Source organism: Eulemur rufifrons, chromosome 3 (assembly GCF_041146395.1).
Source record: "Eulemur rufifrons isolate Redbay chromosome 3, OSU_ERuf_1, whole genome shotgun sequence".
Classification (NCBI taxonomy): domain Eukaryota; kingdom Metazoa; phylum Chordata; class Mammalia; order Primates; family Lemuridae; genus Eulemur; species Eulemur rufifrons.
Genome location: NC_090985.1, coordinates 27108226 through 27134120, shown reverse-complemented (window position 1 = coordinate 27134120; position 25895 = coordinate 27108226). Strand labels below are relative to the sequence as shown.

Sequence of the window (25895 nt, the reverse complement as noted above, 5' to 3'; positions counted from 1 at the left end):
GCAACAAGGAGATTCACTGTAGGATTGTTTGTATTAACATATGGACCGGTTACATAAACCATGGTGTACCTATCTACCTAACCAATATTCTATGCAGCCCTAAAAACTGTTTTGTAGAACTAATTTACTGACACTAAAATCCATACCATATTGTTAACATGAAAAAAGATGACAAAACAATCAGTATATATAGTACAGATGCCTTTAAAAGGAGAGAAAACACATGTGAGCCTTGGGAATCACACAGCAATGCTCCCCTGAAGGAGACAAACCAACACTGCTTTTTTTCTGTGTAGTGATATGATAGTCTTTTGGTCCTTTTCCACTTACTGAGTTTTCTATTTATGCATATGAACATCTGCAGTGGAGGGAAGGGCTTTCCAGGCAGCAGGCCCTCAGAACTCGGTGTGTGAAGCAGCCTGAGCAAGCTAGTGGTTCGAGGCTACGTGATGAGGTCTGAGGAAGAGGAGCTACGGAACACAGGCATGGTAAGTACTCAGCACTGACCCAGAGGAGATACCAAATCCTTGGATGGCTTTGAACAGAGGAGTGACACTATCTGACGTAGGTTTTAACAGAGACACTCTGGTTGCTGCTGTGTTGTGAGCAGTACGACAGGAGCAGGAGAGACCGACCAGGTAGGAGGCTACCCAAATAATCCAGCAGGAGGTAATAGTTTTCACAAGTCCAGAAACAGAAAGGGGATGAGAAGTGGTCAGATTCTAGATTTATTCTGAAGAGAACTAACAAGACATGCTGATTGATTGGTAAGAGTTGCCATTGAACTGAAATAGCAAAAACTGAAAAGAATAGGTTGGTGGGTAGTGAAGGTCAGAGAAATACCAGGAGAATATGAGAATCCAAGCAGAGGTGTCAGGCAGGCTGCTGGATGCAAAGGGCCAGAAGAATTCAAAGGGAGGTCCTGGCTGGCTCAGCGCACAGAGGAATCAAAGCTAGGCGACCGAAGGACCAGGGGACATGGGAATGGAGAGCAGCCAGGGGCCCAGGTTGAGGTGTGGCTGCAGAGGCAGGTACAAGGTGACCCAGGAGGGCATGGCATACTTTGGGTGGGGTCATGGAGGTGACAGCCTGTCTGGAGTGGCTTGAAGGTCCCAGTGGGGTGTAAGGATTACTAGATCTGGGACACTACAGAGGATGAGCTGGAAAGACAGTAGAGTGGGATACACACAATCAGGGAGAGGCTGCAGTTTCTGGAAATGTAAAAGACCAGAGGCAGAAGACAAGATTTCCTGGCAGACAAGAGTTCAACAAGCCAAGAAAGAAGAACATTTGAGGATTACCCAAGGCATGTCATTTTTGTTTTATAAAGCTCACTCTGCTCTTGCATACAGAGGGTTGGGAGAGTGTGTAAGAGAGACAGTAAAAAGACCAGTCAGGTCACAGAAACAGGCCAAGCAAGAAACACTAGTGGTGTAGACGCCAAGGTGGTGGTGAAGGAGAGCAATGGGCACCTTTGGGACATCTGGACAATTATACGTGGGACAGTAGCAAAGCGAAGAATCCAGGATGACTAGAGTTTTGGATGAAAAAAATGGGCAAACACAAGGGGCTGGCTTAATGAGGAAAATAAAGTCAAGTTAATTCTGGACATGTTGGTGATCCTGAAGTCTTCTGACTTGAACTGTCAAGTAGACATGTGGATATAAGTTTGGAGTTCAGGAGCAGGCAGGGCTGGTGATAGACATTTCAGAGTCACCAGCTAAGGTATTTATATATGTGGAATCAGATGACACCTGCAAATAAAATGGAGAGGGCTAAAGCCAGGCAGGCTGGCCAATAGTTTTAACCAGGGCTGCTGTTTTGACAGGTAAGTATGATACAGAGTGGAAAAAGAGAATTAAGATGTTTTGAAAAGGATTAATGATAGCTTTAGATCACAGAATCTAAACAGAAGAGAAATAAAATGGGTTCAAGGTTAGCACATAATGAGTTGGTCAGCTTTGGATGCTGTATAAAGAAAAGTGTGGGAAGCATATTTTTGGGAATGGCCATACAAGAATTGGTCATGAGCCACGGGACTGAAAAAGGCCACTTTCAGTACAAGGCTAGGCTTTACAGTATTTAACAGTTGTTCTGACTCCAGGTTTTCCAAACATTCTCTGACTATGGTCACCTATGCAGGTCTGTCTACCAGGAATGTGTAGACTGGACATGGAGATTTGAGTATGTCTGCAGCTGCCCACAGATGTTTTTCTCACAAATCAACAATACACCATCCTGGTAGTTCGTTGAATGTAAACCAGTTCCTAAGATGTAAGTCTGCTACACTTTGGACTCAGAACAATCCACTAAGGAAATTCTATTCTGTGCTTTGCACTTGGAATACACTGAAGAATTCAAACAGCTACGTTATTCTCCAGAAACTCAGAGGAGTGCTGGAGAAAGCTTTCTGAGCTTCACTCAGGGCTATAGGAAGAATAGTGTAATTCTGTGGACACAGTGCTGTTGGGCATTGATTAAAACACACACACCAAAAAATGATGTTAGGAAAGACATCTGTAGACCCTTCCCTGGAAATAAACTTCACAACGTCCCCTGCAAAGTAGATACTATTTTTCATATATTATATTAGTAAGCAAACAGAGACTCAGAAAGATTAGGTAACAATGTGGGGGAAGAAGAGCTGGGATTCCAAGGCAGAACTGCTTGAGTTCTTTTTGCTAGCTGTGTGACCATTTCAAGCACCTCCTCCTCTAACATGTTATTCCAGGCAGCGCCAGGAAGAAACGACTACAACATCCTATGGGTTTCATCTCATTTTGAATGTATTTTTAAACATGGAACTTACGGAAGATCCTTGTGGGTGAGAAGAGAGCCGGAGTTATCTCTTTAATGGTAAGAGTGCGGCCCACAGCTGAAACTCATCATGTGCTTAAAAGTGAATAATTGCATAACTCTTGGATTCTGGCACCCTCCCACATAGACAGAATGGACCAATAAAATCTGGTTCTATCCTGTGATTAAACAATACTTCACTTTCTAGCATGTAAGAGGGAAGACAGTTCATTCTTTAAACATTCTGTCATTAGAACATGCTGCCTCAACGTGCCAATCAATGATCAGATCATAAGAAGTATCTTCCATCAGCAAGTAGAAAATGGGCTGAGCAAAAGCCCTGGAACACCTTAAAACTCTTAAAGTGTTATGCTACAACAAATCAGAATATGGTAGCAGTTGCAAAGAATGGTTGTTAACTGGAACACAATGACAAATCATTTTTATTAACATTAATAAAAAGTTGATATATTCATTTATGACTCTAAGAGGAATATTTTATCTCAGAGAAGTACTGACATGCAAAGAATAAAAACCATATAAAAGAGGTCCAGAAATTAACTTAATTCTCTGCTTTGTACCTAATTCCCAACCAGCTACTTGTTTACAAACAAGCGATAATACTACGAAGCTACACCCATTCATTCATTACCTAAAATATAAAACACTCCATGAAGTAGGAGAAATGGAAGTTGAGGAACTAGAATCCTCCCTTGAGCTTCAAACACATATATATCTACCTGCCTGACAGTTCCACCTGGATTCCGTACAGACATCTAAAACCTATCACCGATACTCCAGCTGTGCTGGTTACTTACCCTGCCTGACATTACACCTGGCATAGCTGCTACTCTATCACTCTGAACCTACTCCTTCCCTTTCCCCTTCCTCTTGACCTCCACAGTCTCACAGCATCTTAAGCTCAAGGTTTACATAGCTGAATGGACTGCTGTCAGTCTGACTCAATTCTCCGTCTTTGATTACTAGCACTAGTGACCACCTAAGTGTAAGAGGCAGAAATCTGAGGTGAGGCCAGGCCCTGCACTTTCTTCTCCCTCCTCCCACAGACTAATAGGTTAAGTCCTGTAAGGCCTTATATCCTTAATGTCCTTCAAATGTAACCCAACAAATCTCTACCCTCTGTCTCCTTTAAATTCAAACCTCATCATTTCTCTTTGTAAAAGTGTCTCCTGATGGCCGAGAAATAGAAAAGAAGTTGCGTGCTGTTCTCCTACATTAGGGATTGAAGCTATCGGCCCTGTGCTAAATAAAGTGAGCCCTCTTTTTCTCATCCAAAACTCTCTTAGAAATGGAATAATAAAGAACTAAACTGCTCACACTCTGATTATTTAAACTGCTGGAGAATTTCTGAGTAACTGGGCAAATGTGCTTGAAAACAAGCTCTAATTTTATTGTATTTGTCTCATTCACTTGAACATGGGGGAAATGTGTTAAGTTTTCTGCAGGCTCCTTTACCTGGCTGATCCTGCTTGTATGTATTACCAAGTTAAGAACCAGGAAGTCACAGTGATAAATAACAAACCAAAAAGCTCAAGTAGCTGGAGTAGGGAGAAATGATATCACTTAGAGTTAGTTTTCTATGGACACAGAAACAACTCTCTTGCTCCCCACCAACTAAAATGGGGTGCTTTGCCAGGAGTGTACCCAACCTTTCTTACAGTCTGTGCTTAAATGTGACCACCAGAGAGGGCTGTGAGTTCCAAACCTATGTTCAATGTGGGATAAGAACTAGAACATCTCTGCTGTCCAAAAGCTCTAAAATTAGCTTTTATAAGGGGGATATCTGAGAAAGCATTATTTCTCTCCTAATTACTCAGGAAAAAATTCCACAAAATCTAACTTCCTAGGATATCTTGGTATTAATCAATGTAATTCCTAAAATAGCGGGAGCAAGCAAGATGGTTTTACATTTCAAGTTTTAACACCTGCTTTGTATTTGCCTAGATTTAGGAAACTAGGCATCTATCTATGCACACTATTCTATTTTAAACCAATTCACGTGTAAAGAGAAAATTACCAAGAACATGATACTTCTTCAAAATGAAACAGTATTATTTGGTTGAACCATCAGAAATTGCTGCCATTCAGCCACGTGGAACTACAAAAATAATTTCATATTAGGCAACTGAATGATTATCAGATGCTGTTAGCAACAATGGATTCCTAGGGCTTCCCAGATGATAAGGTTATAATGCAATGGTAAAGAAAATGTGCAATAAAAGAAGAACAGAATATATTACTATTAAGGAATCACTTATCAACCCACCCATCAAATGCTAAATACAGACATATTAGGTACTTTCATGTTCAACAAAAATATTAAGCCTGAAATGTTCACCTTCTGATCACAGAAATGAAATGACTATTTCTAGGAAACTACTTTATTGATGTCTTAACATATCTAGTTCTGAAATTAGGATTCTACTGTGAATTATATTGCAATAAATTATAATTTGGCCATTTTGACTTGCCACCTAATTTTAGGTTTATGGTAGAGTTGCAAAGCCAGTAGAGGAAGCTTCTTTGGTACCCAGTGGTATCATGCTATTCACTGAACCACAGTCTCAAATTCAATTTCACTAATTTGTCCACTAATGTCCTCTCACTATTCCAGATTTCACACATTTACTCATCTTTTCTCTTCAGCCTCCTCCTTCTTGGTCTTTTCTTCTATTTCATGACCTTGATAGTTTTGAATGGCAATGATCAGAATTTTATAGACTCTCCCTCAATTTGGGTTTGATGTACTAGTTTTACTGGTATAGTGATTTTAAAAAATGTGTCTCTGACAGCACTAACATCACATGGGCAGAGATTTAAAATATCTTACAAATTTTTCTTAGAAATTAAGGCACATACACCCCAGATTCTGTTTTTGGCATTAAACACAGCTATTCAAGTTCTACCAAATATAATAAGGTAATCGTTCAACAGCTCAATGTGAATGTTTACTAAAAACAATCTCCTATGTAACGGAAAAAAGGCAGGTAAAACAAAATGGCTTTTGGAAAAACAAATGTATTGACATAGCCTGTTTATGGAAAAGCAAATGTTAACTGATCCAGCCATTCTATAGGACTACGGTATATGGAAATGTGTCTCAGACCTATGCAATAAAAGTGCAGAATTTTGCCTTTTATTGCCAGTGGAACAAGAATGATGCTCACTCTCCTCGTCACACTCGGTCACATTTCCTGAGCAATTGTTCTGTTGTTATAAGATTTTATACATATTAGCCCATTTAATCCTTACATGAACCCCATGTATTAGAAACTGGTTTTATCCACATTTTACAGATGTGGAAACTGAAATACAGATTAAATAACTTCTCCAAAGTCACAGGCAATTCAAGCTGGTGAAGTCAGGATTTTCACCAGGCAGTCTGGTTTCAGAGACAGTTTTCTGAACTACTCTGCTACATTCTCTCATAACATATGTCTTAGCCTGCTTGGGCCTCAGTTGATGAAATATAGAACATGACCTTTATAGTAATAAAAAGAGCAGTAACAGCCATTGTTTATGAACTGCTATGTGGCAGCTACTGTAATAAATAATATATATTTTAATCTGTTAAATATTCACATCAACCCTACAAAATATTATTTTCCCCATTGTGGAAGTAAGAAACCAGGCCCAAGAACATAAGGCTAGCAACTGGCAGAGCTCATCTGAGGCAGACTCTGTCTTAACCTCCAAGTCTGTGTCCCCCTGCTACACGTGAACAACTTAACCTGTGTTCTGGATTGGCTGGGGAACCACACTTCAGAGTCTACTTCCCACCCTCACTGGGAGCTCTCTCCACTGGAGTGGGAGCTATACAGAGGGATAGGAACTGAGGCTCTATCCCAAGTTTCTAACATGGAGGCACGTCCACATGGTTGAAACAGGAGAAGACACACCTGCAGGATGCACTGATACCCACCCCCCCAATATTCATGATTCTACCACCACCATTCTTTTACATATTGCTCCTTTTCTTCTTCATATCAAAATGCCTGAGACTGTAAAGACCTAGGTGACAGGGATTTCTTTGCATGTAACTTCTTTAGTTTTGTACTTAGCTGAGCATCACACACAATCAAGAAGTGAAATCACGGTTTTGCGGGAGAAGGTTGTACCTGTAAGAATCTACTTGCCATTAATACCACTAGAATAAAATATCAGCTTTTTATACCATAGCTTTTATATGTAGCAGAGAAAACTGCATTTTATTTTTCCAAAAGCAATTTACCATTGGGGAAAAGGTATTGGTACAATTATTTGATTATGATAAAGGAGACTCTAATTACCTTGACAGAATCCAGTAAACTCTTAGGAAAAAATCGCTTTAAACCAACATCTTTTCTGAAATATAAAAAGAAGTGTATTAACAAATAACGCCACCAAATCAATTAATATGACACACTGCAAGAACAGAAAAGCACTGTAAATTATTTATCCTTCCATATATTGTTCAGGACAGAAACAAGTATAAACACTGCAATTTACCAGTAGATTCACAGAGAGGGTGGGACAAACCATTTTCTAGGTATGTACAGAAAACATGAATGCAAGTTAGCTTAGGTAGAAATCCTTTTGATTTTTTTTACCCTTATTGTTGAAAACTCTTCTAAAATATTGTCTCTTTGAAAATTACAATGTGTAAGAAAACTGTTCTCTGCCAGGTGTGGTTGGTGGCTTGTACCTGTAATCCCAGCTACTCAAGAGACTGATGTGGGAGGATCGCTTGAGTCTAGGAGTTCAAAGGTGCAGTGAACTATGATTGTGCCACTGCACTTTAGCCTGGCAACAGAGAAAGACCCTGTCTCTTAAACCATCCCCCCCCCCAAAAAAAAACCAAACCAAACCAAAAAAAACACAGAAAGAAGGAAAAAATGAAAAGAAAGAAAACTATTCTTTTTCAGATATTGCTTAAAGGCTGTCCTCATAAACATCAATTATAATTCCAACTGGGTAATACTATATTTGTAGAGAAAACAACTGCTTTGATTAGGAAAAGCTTCATGATACACCTTGGGAGTTTTTTAAAAAATAAATCATTTGAATTTATACTAAGAGTTGACTGATTTTAAAAACAGACTTTTTTGGTTAAAGGACTCATGCACCTAATAATGTCTTATCATATCAGTTTCACATTAGAAAAAAAAAAAAAATAGAAAGGGATTAAGTGATTTACCCCGGGGTTTAAAAGTTGCTGCTGGAAATTCCAGCAACTTTAAGTCAGGCTACAAAGTTAAATTGATTATTATTATCAAGAACCTCATCATTTGGAAGGGGTTAAAAAAGAAAAGAAGGAAAAAAGAAAAAAAGAAAGAAAGAAAAAGAAAAGAACCCCAAAGCACCCTGGCCAAGAAAACACATCAGAAAGAATAGCTGATTCTCTCTTTTCCATGCAATTTGGGTAATAAGTTAGCCAGGTGTTTTGGCCACTAGATGGCACTTGTGCACTAGTAAAATGAAATAACGCCTCTAAAGAGATTAAGGAATGTCAGGAGACACAAATTATAAAAGGATCAAGTAGAGAAGTGAAATACAGGTATCTTTTCAGGATCAACAAAAGAAAACAATAAACTGAATATAAAGTATCAAAACACAGGATGACTTCATAACTATAAGTTAGCTGGCATTATGAAAAACACAGAAATCATGTTAGTTTATATGGTTGATCCTATGCTATATATCCAAAACTAATCCCTTATTTTATCATCTATATTATAATCTATTCTTACAGATCATAGAATAGGTAGTACCTAAGCCAATGAACTCCTTGCTAAATCCAAGGTTTCAGTTCTCATTCTTGTTATTTTGTTATTATGTTTACTACATCCTGTAATTCTCTTTCTTGGCTTCTATGACATGCGGTTTTCTGGTTTTACCTATCAGTTAATTCATATAACTCCGGGTTTTCCACACTTTAACCATGTCTGTTTGTGACTTCCCTTCCTTACCTTTACAGCAATGCCATTATCTACTTTGATTATTGGATATGAGGAGGGAAAAATGTCCACCCAAGTTCTTCCTTTTCATGTTGCCTCCTAAAAACACAGGGTCTTTGCATTTTAAGGATTTTGATGCTAACCACTACTGGGAAGTAGCAAAATAAATACATAAAAGAAAAGCACTCTAGAATCTCTAAGGTATTATTCCTGATCATTTTCTTTCCTACCTTTCTTTTTAGGCAATAAAAAGCACTTAATTTTACTATCAGAGAGTTCTTGACTTCAATTTTGGCTCTGCCATAGGATGGATTTGGTTATTGACACCTGGGAACCTCCGGTTATCCACTTGTAAAACAAGGATGCCAATTCCTACTGCATACAGTGGTGCTAAGGATCAAATAAGAATGTGTCTATAAAGTTCCTAGAACTCTAAGGGGGCCAGTTTCCTTTCCTCTGGAAATACTTCAGAATCTTCCTTGTCCCAAGAGCTTTTGGTCCATATACGCTATGCCCTTCTACTTATCGTTGAGGGAGGCGTGACCTGGGCTGAGGTTTGTTGGCAGGCAGCAGAGGTGGTAATTGGAGGTTCAGGGGCTTAGCCCCATGGATGAGTGAGTTGACCTGAGGTATGAGGGAGAGAGAGGTCAAAGATGGCAGAGGGAATGCTGATGCCATGGCACCGAAAAAAGAAAAGTGGGTGGGGGCCAACAGTTCTGTTTTAGGCACATGAGGCTGAGTGAAGTGTCCATGCCCTCCTAGTGGGCATTTCAAGAAGGTGACTGGCCATGTCAGCCTCTGGTTGAGGGAAAGACCAAGCAGGGGATGTCCTCTTGGCAATTATGAAGCTGTCAACCAGTATTTGTAAACCTGGTTACACATTTATTTTTCTCAGAGTTAGGTGTAAAGTAAACAATTTGTCACAAATGGGAAAATTAAATATGGACCAAGAAGGCTGTGTATTTCAAGAAATATAAAAGAGGGCATATTTTTTTGTGAAAACAAAGACTACTACTAGGTGTTAATTTTACTTCAAAGATGAAGACAAATCCATTTTTTAAAAAAAAAAAGCTTAAGGCCAATGTGTAGCATATATGCAGTTTTAAAAAAAATACTTTCTATAAACTGACTCAAGTCTGAGAAAATAAAAAAATAAAAAAAAATACTTTCAAGTAATAATGAACATACATCCAAACATTAGAACTCTTCTTAGATACCTGGCAGTTGAGAAAATAAATATGAGGCTAAAGTAAACAAGATTATCACAAAAATTCAACACTACCACCTTTAATACATTTTAATCAAGAAGTCAATCTACTTTGACTTCATGGTACAGGACTCTGAGAAGCACCTAAAGTATTATGTTCAAAGTTTTTAGGAAGAGCCTATTATAGATATCTATATTTAAAATCTCTCTTAGGAAACCAGGCAGGGACATGTAGGCCGTCCCATTTTCAATACAAGGTCACCTCTCTCCGTGCTCTGTGTCTGGCCCTGGTTTATGATGTGCACTCTCATTTGCAGTGGTTCACAGCCTCATGTGGAATAGCACTTCTTTGAGCTCAAACTCTACACAACTGTCCAATATGTGAATAAAATAATAAAACACAACTTACATATCATAGAAATATAACTACTGTCCTTTATTACAAGACAATTCTTTATTATTAACTATCAAAGGGCACATCCTAAACACATTCAAACTCATCTGATAAAAAACTAATTCCCATGAAGCTTTGAGAATACTGCCAATTCCCAAACCCAACCATCAGTTTATTATTAGATTCCCACTTCAGTTCAGAGGAACCTTCTGAACCCATACACAGAAGACAGGACGTTAACACTAGGTTAGAGCAGTGTTGTCCAATACCATAGCCACTAGATATATGTAGCCCTTTATACGTAAATTAGTTAAAATTAAATTAAAAATCTGGTTCCCAGTTGCATCAGCTGCATCTTGAATGATGAGCTGCCCCACATGGCTCATGGCTCCTGAACTGAATGGGCAAAGGACATTCCAACACTGCAGAAAGCTACAATGGGCAGGGCTAGGGCACAGCAACAAAGCTAGACTTCAGGCACCGGGACGCTCGAGGGCTTAGTGCTATGGGCCTAGGCTCCTCAGTAAGGGCAGGGATGGGGAAAAGCTGGGTCAGGTGCACAGCTATCACAGGGACAACCATACAAGGCTCCCACAATGGTCAGAAAGACTCCAGGAAGGAGACATGGAGAGATGAGGAGGGAGTTGTATATTGAACAAGGAACCTTTCCTTGGGATTGCCTGTGCAGACATAGCAGGGAGCTTCTAAGCATTATTCTTCCTACTTTTAGGATAGGGTTAGCAAAAAGAGTTTATATGATCCATTCTCTAAGATTCAAATTTATCTGGATTTGAAGCCACAAAGAGAGATGCTGTAACTCATGTTCTTACTTACTGAGAGTATATGGCATAATAGGTAGTATAACAGCTCATAGGGTAGGAAAACAATGGATCTTCCCTTTTCTTAAGTGAGATATTTATATAAACAAGTAACTGGACCACAGAGTGAAAGGTATCATGAGACAATAAGCATTCAAAACCAATAAATAAGCTGTTGAAAATTTAGCGTTTCTGGGACTTAAAATTATTTTGTGATCAATTTTATAAAAGAACTCTCAATGTTTAATTTTAAATGAAATATTTACAACACTGTGACTGAGAGGGTCTTCTCTTTTGTTAAACCTCAAAATTCCTTTCATCTCTCCAATGACTTCCACCACTATTTAGTGTTTCTGGAAATCAGCATACTCATGCTTGGAGACCTCTGTCCTCCCCCATCCTATGCACAATGACTGTGTAGTGCCTCACATTCCCCCTTTCATACCACACTGCCATCCAGAATGGTTGAGGGAAGACGACAGTGTGGAAGGCTTCACTGCTATCAACACTCCCCACTTGCCAAGACAAGCACTCTACAGTGTGCTTGTGCACTGCTGAGATACTCCCAGCCTGTGGTCTTGTCCCACACATGTGCACTTAGGTTCACAACCCCATAACACAGCAGGCTTTAAGTGGACTCAGACTGGAACAAGATTTATTTATGTATTAAAAGGGAGCTAAGCTTATTATAAGTGAATTCTTATGTCAAGGATAAATTTATTTCTCCTCTGGCGATATTTCTGAGAAGACTCTGACTTTGGTGACCTTGTTTAACTAATACTTTCTGGACATAATTCCTTAAGTATTTTAAATCCCAGGCAAAAATGCAAGCAAAACTAACTTGATGAAAATGTGCATTTTCATGTAGTTATCCCTTATCTAACCCTTTCTCAAAACTCTCAGAATTGAGTACGTTTAATTTAAAAACAGAACTGAGGTACTTTAACCTCTAACTTATACGTTAAGCCTCTTAAAAACAGATAAATGTTAAGATTCTCTAATTTCAATAGAGATTGCCATTTGTTTCTTAATGAATTCTCCCTTTCATCCTGGATAATCAAAAGTTGTCTTTTGGTACAGTGCTGCAGTTCCCAGTCTCTTTTGTAGGTAGCTGTGGCCATGTGACTATGTTTTGGCCAATGTCCCCTACGGTAAAGTATTATACAACAAGTCCTCGAGTAACACCATAACATTCAATGTTGTTTCATTATAACTTTAATGAGAAAAAGAAAATCGATTCCTAGCTGAGGCCACTGTGTATGTGAAGTTTTCACGTTCTCCCCATGTCTATGTAGGTATTCTCCAGGTACTTTAGTTTCCTCCCACATCCCAAAGACATGCACATTAGGTGGACTGGTGTGTCTGCACTGTCCCAAGATGAGTGAGTGTGGGTGTGTTAGTGGGCCCTGTGATGGAATGGTGTCCCATCCAGGGTTAGTTCCTGCCTTGCACCCTGAGCTATGGGGATAGTCTCCAGCCACTTGCAACCTTGAACAGGAATAATTGGGTAAACAATGATCTGTTTTTATTAATCTTTCCTAAATGTATGCATAGTTCACATTTATTTCAACATTTAATATTAGAAGTTTTTGGACCTTTATCTAGAAGTTCGGTGATGATTTTGTGGAAGAACTTAATTCTTGCTTCTATTAATTAGCCTATAGTAAACCTGGTTTTTATATACACCATTTTGATTAAAGTCACAGTTTCCAAGAACCTATCGATCATGTTAAGTGAGGACTTACTTTATAAACATTTGTGTCCTTGAAGGGAGAAAGACAATGCCCATCTCTTTCTCCTTCTTGGGGGCTAGAATTCACATGTAATGGGTGAGGTCCAGTAGCCATCCTAGGCCATGAGGTGGCTACGGATTATGAAATAGCAAGTAAAAGGAAGCTGGAGCCCCAGTGACTGAGGCTCACTGACTGTCTAGGACTTATTTTACATGAGAAAGAAATGAACTTCTGTATTAGTGAAGCCACTGCCAATTTCTATCAAATCTATTGGCATCTCCTTCTTTGATGTATTATTATTATAGGCAGCTAAAGAAAGCAATGGATTACTGTTGACAAGAAAGACAATTTAAAAAATGAAATGAAAACAAAGCACAATTATAATTAACCTCAGCTAATTTCAAATTACAAATTTATTCATTCAGTAACTATCTATGGAATCTCTAGCCAGGCACAGTGGCTCATGCCTATAATCTTAGCACTCTGGGAGGCCGAGGCAGGAGGATTGCTTGAGGCCACGAGTTGTAGACTAGCTTTAGCAAAATAGTGAGATCACATCCTCTAGAAAAAATTACCCAAAATAATTAGCCCGTTGTGCTGGTACATGCCTATAGTCTCAGCTACTCAGGAGGCTGAGGCAAGAAGACCGCTTGAATCCAGGAGTTTATGCTTTCAGTGAGCTATGATGACGCCACTGCACTCTAGCCTGGGCGACAGAGTAAGACCTTGTCTCAAAAAAAGAGAAGTATCTATGGAAGATCTAATAAATGTCAGATTCTCTATAATGTGTGGGGACTACCGTGAGGCTACATTGACGCTGCTCACATTCTATTAGGGAAGAGAAACAATTATAAACACAACCATAGCAAAATATGCTAAATGCAAAGATGGCCAAAAACAAATTTCTTTAAAAAGGCAAACCACTTAATAAGGAAATGAACAGAACTAAAAAGTTAAGTGGTTCATTTAAAATAATTTCATACATAGTTTTCTCATTTGGGGAATAATCACTGGTAAATAAGATTCTTCCTTCTCTAATACCATATTAGGAATCATAATTTTAACACTGTATTTGGTTTAATTTGTCAATATTGGCAATGCAGTTGTAAAGGCTGATAAAAAATATTTTTCTTACAACATCTGACCTCCTTTGGTAGATGCCTTCTTCTCTCCTCTTCACCTCCTACTTACAAAATATGTAAATAAAGTCTTATCTGTTTTATATTCTAGTTAGTTCCCTGGTAGCATGAGCCCTCAGCAAGTAGGTTGAGGAGCAGGGGGAGACCCTTATCACCACGTACCTCCCCTTTGTCTACAGTAAAGGTTCTATCAAGCCTGGAAAGAAAGATTGATGAACTATTCAGTTGTTTTAAAGAAAAAAATGTAGTTTTTAGATAGTGCTTTTTCTACTCTAAGAAGTTGGGCCTTATTATTTTTAGCATAATTCAAATAGTTACTTTGAAACAAGGTAAAGGTGAAGGAGTATTCTGCATTAGACTATAAATAACTGAGATTATATTTAAAATTTCTGCTATTAATAGAATCTGATCAATTATGTGGACTATTTCATGACTTTCCTTCTTATTAGAAAGGAAAAAGAGAACTCTGAAATAAAACCAATAAGAAAAAGTAATATTCTGCATTCATGTATAATTCTTTTCTGTACTGCGGAAATATATAAATTTCTAAATGGCTCCAAATTACTAGAAAAAAGAAAAAAAGTAGGAAAAGGTTAGGCCCAGGCTCTCCTTGAGGAATTAGGGCTGCCAGGTTTCCTGAGTTCCTCCTGTGGCAGAATAGCCATGGTATACACGAGAGTCACAGTGTATCTCTACATCAGCGCCACTCCTAAAGCGCTGGCATCAGCCTTTCAATGGCTGCAGTGGAGAACATAACCAAGCCAAACATCATTAAGTATCTTTAAAGTACTGAGAAAATATAAGCATTAATCTAGAAGTGTTCATGGAGTAAAGATATCTTTCAAGAACAAGGGTGAAATATAGAAAATTACAAGATGACAAAAAGAGAATTTTACCACCAAAAAGTACATATAAAAAACTTTTAAATAATATACTTTAAAAAAAAAAAAAAGGAAAACTAATGTCAGAAGGATAGAGTGAGGTGTAACAAAGAACGTTTAACCAACACACTGATAAACACGGAGGTCTCCAGGATGCTCCCAATACACATACACAAAATGCTTTTTTTGGGTTTCTGGACTGAGGGTACCTGCAAGGTGGGGACAAAGAACCTAGCATGTGGCCCTGAGGTGGGACTGGAGGGAGGCTGAGGTGGCATTATTCCCTGGCTCATGTCAGAAGCCACAACAACATAAATGAAGCCCCAGTCACCAGGCTCTAATTCAGGCCTCTCTGGGGGCTTGAACAAGAGTCACAGTAACAGCAGATTGAACACTCTGGTACCCCAATATTATTGTCAAACACAGAACATACAACAGCAATGCATGAAAAACGTAAAAGAAATGCCGCAATTAACTACAGAGGAGCATACAAGAGGTTACCAGGAATGAAGAAGCAGATTACATCATAAGAAATGGAACTTCTATAAATGAAAAATGTAAGTGGCAAAAAAACTGCTTGAAAGAGAATTAAGGAATTAGAAGACAAATCCAAAGAAATTACACATACACTGCCATTGAGAAAAAGGGAGATAAAAAATAGGAAAAATCTTAAGAGATTAAAGATATAATGGCATACATTTTCCAGATGGAAAACATGAATCCACAAAATTAAGAAGTATGTCTGGGTCCATCTGGATTTATAAAAAGAAATCTAAGCCCAAGACATGAGTAAAGCTAGAAAAGACCAAAAATAAGGAAAGGATCTTAAAAGAAAGAGAAACTACACAGAAATATCTACAGACTTTTTTTTCACAGTCATAACAGAGTATATTGTCTTTACAGTGTTGAGAAAATACAATGATCTGAACAATATAGTTGAAGTAAAAGGAAAAGTATACCAGACGGAACGTTTAAGAAATAAAATGATAAACATACAGGGATAGCTAAACAAATAATATCTGTATAAAATAACAATAATGTCTACTATTTGGTGTTTAAGTAAAAAAAGATATAACTAAAATAACAAGAAAAAATGAGGTGTAATGTGGAAGAAGGTGGAGAGATTTAAGGTGTTCCAAGGTCTTTGTATTGTTTAAGAGAGGGTTACATAATTTTAAAATCTAGAGTTGATTAATATAGAAAGCATAAGGGTAACCAATTAAAGAGTAGAGAGAGTTTACAAATTTCCAAATCACTGGAGAAAAAAATTTGGAATATGAGTACCAACTAAGAAATAAACAGCAGGCACGCATGTGCACACACACAGTTTATTTCTAGGGCACTAGAAATAAAGATAACACAAGCAAGTCCAATATATAATTCATTCTAACAAATATGAATGTATTAAACCTATCATTTAGCAAACTGGATTTAAGGAATCCAGCTTTATATTTAAAAGAGATACATTTAAAAAGTATAAGGACACAGCAAAGTTGAAAGTGAAAAATGGAAAATATAAACCAGGCCAATGCTAACCCCTAAAGAAGGGAAAACAGTCTTTAGAACAAAAACAACAAAAATATATTATTAGACATAGAGAGGATCACTAAATAATGACACAAGACTCAATTTACCAAGAAGATATAAGCATTCTGTTTATATGTTTAAATAAAGGAGCCTCAAAATATGGAGCAAAAATTAATAGATCTACAGGAAGAAATTGGCAAAGTCATTATCATAAATGTTTCAACACGTCTCTTAATTATTAATATGTCAAAAGACAAAATACCACTATAGATAGTTAACAAGCTTGATTAGAAAGTACATTTTTTAAACCACACTAAAATATTTAAAAACACTGATCATATAAAGCAAATACAGCAAAATGTTAACAACTATAGATAGAGTCTAGGTGATAGATACACACTGGTGCATTGTAGAATTCAACATTTTTATATGTTTGAAACTTTTTCATAATAAAACATTGGAGGCAAAATGTACTTATTTTAGTCCACAAAGAAAGTCTCCACAAAAGTTGAGAAGCTTTTGTTACACAGACCATGTTGTCTGATCATAATGCCAGTAAGCTAAAGGTTAATTTAAAAAGAAAATATTTTTTAGAATCTACACATTTGGAAATATAAAACCAAAAATGAATCCATAAAAGTTTCAGGACAAACATTTAACAATCTTAAATCACTGAATGCCCTTGTAAAATCAGGTCATGAAACTCAAAAACTAAGACAAAAATAGGTGACAAATTTTGCTACTACACTGAAAAAAAGACAAACTTCTCTATTACTAAAGCCGCATACACATAGGTGAAACACAAAGATGAGTTGGGAAAGAATATATAGAACTAACATTATAAATCAAGGGTTAATACAACAAAGACTCTTAAGATTAATAAAAAAACATTAGAAAACTAATAAAAATGCAATTTACAAAAGGAAAATAAAATGGCCACATATGGGAAGATGTTTAATATTATCAAGTAATCTAACTTATGTAAGGAAATAAAACTATTATTTGTTGCCTATCATCTAGGTAAAAACGAACAAAAAATAGTAACATGTTTTATATGTTATTAAACCCAAATTTAATTTCCACCAATAGGTGACTGGTTAAATGCAGCATTATACACTCATTTGATGGACTAGTATACTAATATATATTTGTATTTAGTTATATGGAAAGATCTCATCAACATAAGGTTGAAGAAAAAAAGCAGGATGCATGTATATAATATCATTCTACTTATACTAAAAACTATTATATTAAAAACTATGCATTGTATGTGTACACACATGTGTTAAGAAAGAGGGCTGGCTATATAAGGATATTTAGTAAGACTTGAAGGTTGTTATCAGTAAGTGATGGGATTTGAAAATTTTTTTCCTATTTGACAGTATAGTTTCAATTTTCTCAATAACCAGAATGAATAACATTCAGTAACTACAATGTATTATCTTTGAAACAAATAAATTAGAAATCATCTTTAAAGGGCTCAAAATTAAGTCAATAAATGAACACATTCTTTTATATTATTTTTTCTTAATTCTCTTTCAAAAAACTCTACACAGCTTGATTTTTTTATCCTGATTGACAATCTTTCCTATGGATAATGACAATTACGGTCAACATCTATTCAGTGCTGGGTACTATACATATTAAGCACTTGACATGGATTATCTATCAACTCCCCCACACAACCCAATAATAGTTAGGTATCAGCATTATCCCCATTTCACAGATTTGGAAACAAATACCAAGAGCTTTACTAATAAAACTGAGCAAAGAGAAGACCTAGAGAAAAAAATGAAGCTAGGACAGACATGAACCCAGATATTCATTCTACTCCAAGAGCCCACTCAACTAATTCACCTCTCATATAGGGATCAGGCACTGAATTCACACAACTTATATAAGTGCGAAGAGTCACCATAGTGGGACAAAAGCATAGGAATTCAGAAAGAAGGTATAGCAAAATAATATCCTAGAACTACAAAAACCAGAAGATTCCCCTTTAACTATATTTTCTTACTTTAAATATCACACATATAAATGAAAAAACACTAAATAGCCATTTTAAAGCAATAGATCATTCAACTTTTCAATCATATCCTCTGAGAAGGATCTAATTTACAAAAGCTCATGCTGGGTCTAACTCTCATTTCCAGGTAATAATAATCACATGCCTTGACTTATATGTAGTAATTCCCACATTTTCCATTTCACTGACTCCCCACAAAAACACCAAAATTTTAAAGTCACTGATTAATAACCCAATTTGTCCTCTTCCATCATCTATTCTGTCACCTGTAGTTCTGTAATTTCTAAAAATAAGCCAAATTTACACCAACTTCAGTGTAAAATCTGACTCATTTCAAACAGATCTTGAACTTAAAACTCCCCTCTCTCCAAACACACTATTCACAAGCTCACCTTGATGGATACCTGCTTCTTCATTTTCTTTTAACTGATTGTTCTGGCTGCTAAAAACATGTCTATGCATTATCCATGGAGATTTCTTTCAGGCATCTCGTTTCCTGTAACTCTGTATCCTTTTGACAGTACATCTGGCTTTCTTCATTTTTTTGTATACCTCTCGTTCTCACACAGACTCTATTTTTCAGTTATCTTTCATTTTCCTATCTTGGCTTCACCCAGAGATAGGACAGAATCCAATTCACAGAATTCTTCCCTAATCACTGCACTAAGGCAGGCTTCCATAGCGACCCTGAAGGACAATCACACGTTTCCAAGCGTCTTTTCCCTTTGACTCTGCCAGGCCACTGAACTAGCATTCCATTTCTGACTTCACGTAACTATTCACCAACAGCTGTACCTTTTTAGATCATCTCTACTGACTGGCTTTCTGCTTCCTCGATCCTACCATCAGATTTTTAAAAATTGAGATAAACTTTTTATTTTATAATAGATTTACAAAAAAGTTACAAAGGTATGTACCTCATATACTCCACACTAGGTTCCCTACTGTTACTATCTTGCATAACTATGGTGAACTTGTCACAGCTAATAAATCAATATTGACATATTATTATTAACAAACTATATACTTGATTCAGATTTTTCTGTTCCAGGATCCTATCTAGGACACCAGATTACATTTAACCATGTCTCTTTAGGCTTCTTCTGGCTATTTCAGTTTCTTAGACTTCCCTCATTTCCTTGATGACTTTGAAAGTTTTGAAGAGCACTGGTTAGGTATTGTGTACAATGTGCCTCAAGTAGGTTTGCCTGATGTTTTTCTCATGTTAGACGGGGGTTATAGGGTTTTGGAAGGTAAAGTGCCATTGTCAACACACTGCACCTTGGGTGCATACTATCAACACGACTTACCACTGCTGATGTTGACCTGGATCCCCAGACTCAGGAGGTGTCTGTCAGGTTCCTTCACTGTGAAGTTACTTTCTCCCCTCATTCCCTTTCCATGCTATACTCTGTACACACAAGCCACCAAGTGTAGCCCATACTTTGGGAGTGAGTTTTATGCTCCACATCCTTTCAACAGGGGAATATTGGCATTATTTGGAATTTTTCTGTAGAGCAGATTTGTCACTTCTCCGTCACATATTTATTTATTCAATCATTTATATTAGTACTAACTCATGGAAATTTATTTTATACTTTGAGTCATAATCTGGGGCTACAGTATAGTGGCATCATCATAGCTCACTACATCCTTAAACTCCTGGGCTCAAGCAATTCTTCCTGTCTCAGCCTCCTGAGTAGCTGGGACTACAGGCACGAGCCACCATGCCCAGCTAATTCGTCTAATTTTTGTAGAGATGGGGTCTATGTTGTTCAGGCTGGTCTTGAATTCCTGGTCTTAAGTGATCCTTCCTCCTCAGCCTCCCAAAGTGTTAGGATTATAGACGTGAGCCACCCTACCTGGACTGTTTGTTTGTTTGTTTGTTTCAGTACTTCCTTCTTTCCAGCAAAATAAACTGCTCTAGGCTCATCTTGTATTTTCTCTCTCCTCCCTATAACTAGGCATTTTTCTAAGAAGCGCCGGTTCCTTTCATTGGAGAATGGTATTAGAAACCAAGGTGTAAGCACTGGGTATCATCAGACATTTTTTTAATGCTGGTAGTATTAGTCCTTTCATAACAGATAACAAAATGAACACTTTTCTTTCCTTTTTCATTTAAAAAAACATGAATGTTCCCTCAGATTGAAAATCAACATTCCTAAAACAACTTATTCTTTCCCCTCAAGCACGCTCTTTTCCTGTGACTGGTATCCCTCGTGGCCCATGACTGAAAGCCAAGAAGCTCCTTGGATTCCTCTTTTCTTTTGACCAGGCCTCCAGTCTCACAGGCTCCGACTCTGCTAATCCACATCTCCATAGCCACTGCTTCTGTCTCTCTCAGAGTCTCGTTATTTCTCCCATGGAAAAGAAAGATGCAATGGCTTCTTGCCACCCTGCTTTCATTTTTAACATTCTAATCTCACGAATACGGAATTCTAAATCACAGATCTCATCAAATCACTGTCCTAATGAAAATAGTTCAATGAGTCAGCAATGCCCAAGACCAAGTCCAGACTCTTTCTAAAGGATGTAGATAAGCAATGACCTGGCCTCCGTGCATACATATCCCTATCTCTCCCTCTTAAGTATGCTGTTCTATCCCCAATGAACTTACACTTTTCTAACCTTTGTCTGATAGCCCATGTTTCTGTGCCTTTGCAAATGCTGATTTCTCCTCCCAGATTGGCTCCCATGCAACCCCCACCTGCCCACATTCTGTGTATCACTCACCCTTCAAGACTCCCATTAAACAACATCTCCCTACAAAACCACCTCAGACATCAAGTACCACCCACCTGCAAACACTTCGTAGATACTTCTACATTTGGTTTCTAGTATATTATATTATAATTTTGCTTCCTTTTCTGAGACTCTTCATTCTAGCAGTAAGCTTCCTGAGGGTGAAAATTTTGTATTATTAATTTCTGAATCTCCAGCAATTAGCTACTAAGGACTCAGTGCTAAGTTATCTTTTGCTGAATCAATCATCAAAAAGATGAAGTGCAGCAGAAATTCTACTCTCCCAAGACATAAGCTCTAGGTTGGATTATAGTATGTAATACTTACTCTAATACTTCATAGTTAGACTTCTTTTCTAGCGCATTGTCCCGCATCTCCCAGTATGATCGCCTAAAATCAGGGAAGACATCAATTTACATGTATATATAAGGAATGCTTAAGTTGTAAAATGATCAAAATTAGGGGAGAGTTATCTACTTAATGAATGATTCAGATTCTTCTGATATTTTTACTTGAATGTTATTGAATATTTTACTGATAATCCTTACAAAGCCAATAAAACCACCTGGAAAAATTTCAAATATAATGAAAAACACTGATGAATAAAGATCTCAATGTATACTTATCATCTTACCGAATTTCTAGACATCCCAACTTCAAAGCAATTTCCTGGTCCACTTGATCAGCTATCTCTAACATATAATCGCTCTTCACCTACAGTAAAAGGAATGGGAAAACAGTGCTGTTTTAAAAGAACACGTTTTAGATGTATTCATTCAATAACTGTCCATTGAGTATCTTTTATTTACTTTACACTGTGTCAATAATTACTTTAGATACTACAGATATAAGAATGACTCATACCTAAAAGTAATTAAAGAAATAAAATGGTCTTCTAGTAAGAAAAAAGCTCCTATCATGTATGAGCTTTTCTTTTTCTTTCTTTCTTTCTTTTTTTTTTTTTTTTTTTGAGACAGAGTCTCACTTTGTCATCTGGGCTAGAGTGCCATGGTGTCAGCCTAGCTCACAGCAACCTCAAACTCCTGGGTTCAAGTGATTTTCCTGCCCCAGCCTCTCAAATAGCTGGAAGTATAAGTGTGTGCCACCACACCTGGCTAATTTTTCTACTTTTTTATAGAGACGAGGTCTCACCCTTGCTCAGGCTTGTCTATGTGTTATTTCTGAGCTAAACATTATTCCTTCTCAACATGTGTGCTTTATTTTTCTGCATTAGCACCCTAGACCCAGGTGATCAATAAATATCTATTAAATGAACAATTGGGCAAATGAATAAATAGTTATCAAAATGGAATGTGGGTACCTATGTGTAAACGTTATTTTCCATATAAAATTTACAAGCAACAATAAGTTCTATTCCTTATACATAGTAGGCACTTAAGCCTGATCACTTGGAACAGAATTACTTAATCCACTAAACTAAGTCAAAAGCTTTAGTTCTAGAATAATTTTGTTTATACTTCAATTGGCTCTCGCGTCTATAACCAGTCCAAATTTTTAAAGAACAAAGTTTTTGTATCATAAGTAAGTTACTGAACACAAAAATAACAGCACAAGAGATAAACCAAGACAGGTATTTAGATAAGGTAGAGAAATGCCAGAGGGTTCTGATGGAAACATTAAGTGGCTCTTAGTTGTCTGGTGCAGATTTCAGAGGAACCACGACAGATTATCAATTATATGTTGAGGAAAATGCACCATTAGAAAACTGCCTTGAAGATTAATTACTATAATTCCTAAACACTATTCATTCACAAGTGTGAAAAATATAATCAAATGCTGTATTTCATTCATCAAAACCAAATTCATATTAGTTGTAAAAATGAAAAAAGGGAAAATTATAATTTAACAATCTTTATGGGGCCGGGCGAGGTGGCTCACGCCTGTAATCCTAGCCCTCTGGGAGGCCAAGGTGGGAGGATCGTTTGAGCTCAGGAGTTCAAGACCAGCCTGAGCAAGAGCGAGACCCTGTCTCTACTAAAAATAGAAAGAAATTAGCTGGACAACTAAAAATATATATACATAAAAAATTAGCCAGGCATGGTGGCACATGCCTGTAGTCCCAGCTACTCAGGAGGCTGAGGCAGAAGGACAGCTTGAGCCCAGGAGTTTGAGGCAGCTGTGAGCTAGGCTGACACCACGGCACTCTAGCCTGGGCAACAGAGTGAGACTCTGTCTCACAAAAAAAAAAACAAAAAAACCAATCTTTATGGAAAAATCCCTTCATTTATGTGTCTTCAAAGTTCAGAGTTGTTTTTCCTATAGCTCCAATCTACTGTTCTTGATTATCAGAGGTGTATGACCATGGCCTGAAACTCACTCATGTTCTGAGGCGATTGATGTGTTCTGCAAAGAGTAATGATATGAGACGGATCAAGCCATCACAACAGATCCTCATCCTAACCTCAAGCCCCTTTGCTGGAGGAGTGAAAACAAACCCTATTCAAGTGTCTCACGCTCCCTGTCATCTAGGCTAGATGCATTCTAGCATTCTCTGAAGCCACAGAGCATGGTCATGTCCTGAGGCTGGGCTTCAAGATTCAGGGTCATTTACAGTGCTCATTTCCCTTATGTTTCTTCACTACCTCCCTTCTACTAACTCCCAGCAGAACTGCTTTCGTTTTTCAAATAAATGAAATTTATCAAGCATTCAAGCATATATACTTAAGGTATATATATTCAGCACCAAGTCAAGCAGATTTATATGTAATATCTCATTTAATCCTCACAACCTCGCTGTGACTTGGGCACTATTACCATTCCCATTTTATGGCCTCAGAAAAACCTAAAGAAAACGATCACGATGATAGCAGAGGAACTGTGATTTAAGGAGTATCTACCAGGGACCAGGTACTATGCTAAGCATTTGGTATATATTATTTCTGACTTTTACTGTAATTCTTCGAGGTAAGTTTTATTAATCCTATTATATTAATGTAAAGATCAGAAAACTTAATTTACACAGAGTCACATAAGTAAGTATTAAAGCTAGGACTCAAAATCCAGATCTGGGCCGGGTGCAGTGTCTCACACCCTTAGTCCCAGCACTTTGGGAGGCTAAGGTGGGAGGACCACTTGAGCCCAGGAGTTTGAAACCAGCCTGAGCAACACAGCAAGACCCTAACTCTACAAAAAAGAAAAAAATTAGTCGGCCATGGTGGCATGCGCCTGTACTCCCAGCTACTTGGGAGGCCACAGTGGGAGGATCGCTTGAGCCCAAGAGTTTGAGCCCATGCCACTGCACTCCAGCCTTGGCAACAGAGTGAGAGACACCTTGTCTCATAAAAGGAAAAAAAAAAATCCATCTGTCAATCCCTGGAACTCAGACTTTAGTTTGCTTGAGAACTCATCCACAGTGCAGTCTTTACTAGAATGAAGATCAATGACAAGCAGGAACCACATCTCACTTATCCTTGCATCCCCAGTACATGACACAATAGCTTCACATGCATCTCCAGGTTCATTTTAACATTGCCATTGTGTTGTATTCTTTCTCTATTGTGGATTACTATTGTTTATTAACTCTATATAAAGCAAATTTTCAAGATCCTTTTAAGAACAGACCTCTGAAAGTTGTTTTGTTTTTTTAAAAATTAATTTGTTTCACGTTAATTTTCTACTTTAAAAATAACATGAGGCCGGGCGCGGTGGCTCACGCCTGTAATCCTAGCACTCTGGGAGGCCGAGGCGGGTGGATCGCTCAAGGTCAGGAGTTCGAGACCAGCCTGAGCAAGAGCGAGACCCTGTCTCTACTAAAAATAGAAAGAAATTATATGGACAACTAAAATATATATAGAAAAAATTAGTGGGCATGGTGGCGCGTGCCTGTAGTCCCAGCTACTGGGGAGGCTGAGGCAGTAGGATCGCTTGAGCCCAGGAGTTTGAGGTTGCTGTGGGCTAGGCTGACACCATGGCACTCACTCTAGCCAGGGCAACAAAGTGAGACTCTGTCTCAAAAAAAAAAAAAAAAAAAACAACAACATGAATTTGGATTTCCTTGTATAAGCATTGCATTTATACTCAGGAGTTTTTCCATCTTACTATGAAATAGAAACAAGCATAGGTTTTTAATATAAAAACAGCTCACATTCTCTAATAGAAAATATTAATCCTAAATTACTCCATATTTTATGCCATGTCAACTCAATGCTATGGCTACTATATGAGATTTTGTGTTTTCTTTTGGTCTCTTCTGAATACTCTAACAGCTACCCAAATTTATCAACTAGGCTCAAAAGTCCTTGGTAGCATGCGAAAGAGGATGGGGCTGACAGCAGACAAAGGTGAACTGACAAGCTTACTTACTAGTTCAGTGACCCAAGGCAAGTAATTTTACTCTCAGAGCCTGGTTGACTCAACTGTCAAACATTCTTCCCTGAATTTTTGTCAGATCAGAGTGGAGTGTTTTATGTACACAAGGAACTCAATGACAATCCCCAGTTAAAACTAATTTCTTAATTTTTCCTGTTTCATACCTAAGCTATAAAAATATACAAATTAAGCATTACATTATCTTAATGAGTCATATTTTTCACAATGCAATGTCATTTAACGTCATATTTAACAGTTATTCATTCATTGATTTAATAAATATTTATTAAATGTCTATCATGCGCCTACATACAGTAGTGAATAAAACATATGTGGAACTTAGATA

General features: G+C 37.6%; 1 protein-coding gene across 50 annotated transcripts in view; it reads right to left on the bottom strand.

Moving 5' to 3' along the window:
• The window catches only part of PTK2 (protein tyrosine kinase 2), a 266149-nt gene that overhangs the window by 125336 nt on the left and 114918 nt on the right, over window positions 1-25895 (bottom strand). For 47 of the 50 annotated variants that reach the window (XM_069466821.1, XM_069466823.1, XM_069466828.1 and 44 more), the window contains 3 exons: window positions 21855-21934; window positions 21548-21610; window positions 7107-7161 (listed from right to left, as the gene is read on the bottom strand). In XM_069466821.1, the coding sequence (XP_069322922.1) occupies window positions 7107-7161; window positions 21548-21610; window positions 21855-21934 (198 nt within the window). The remainder of the gene's footprint in view (window positions 1-7106; window positions 7162-21547; window positions 21611-21854; window positions 21935-25895) is intronic. The other 3 variants (XM_069466867.1, XM_069466871.1, XM_069466872.1) reach the window with 2 other exon arrangements.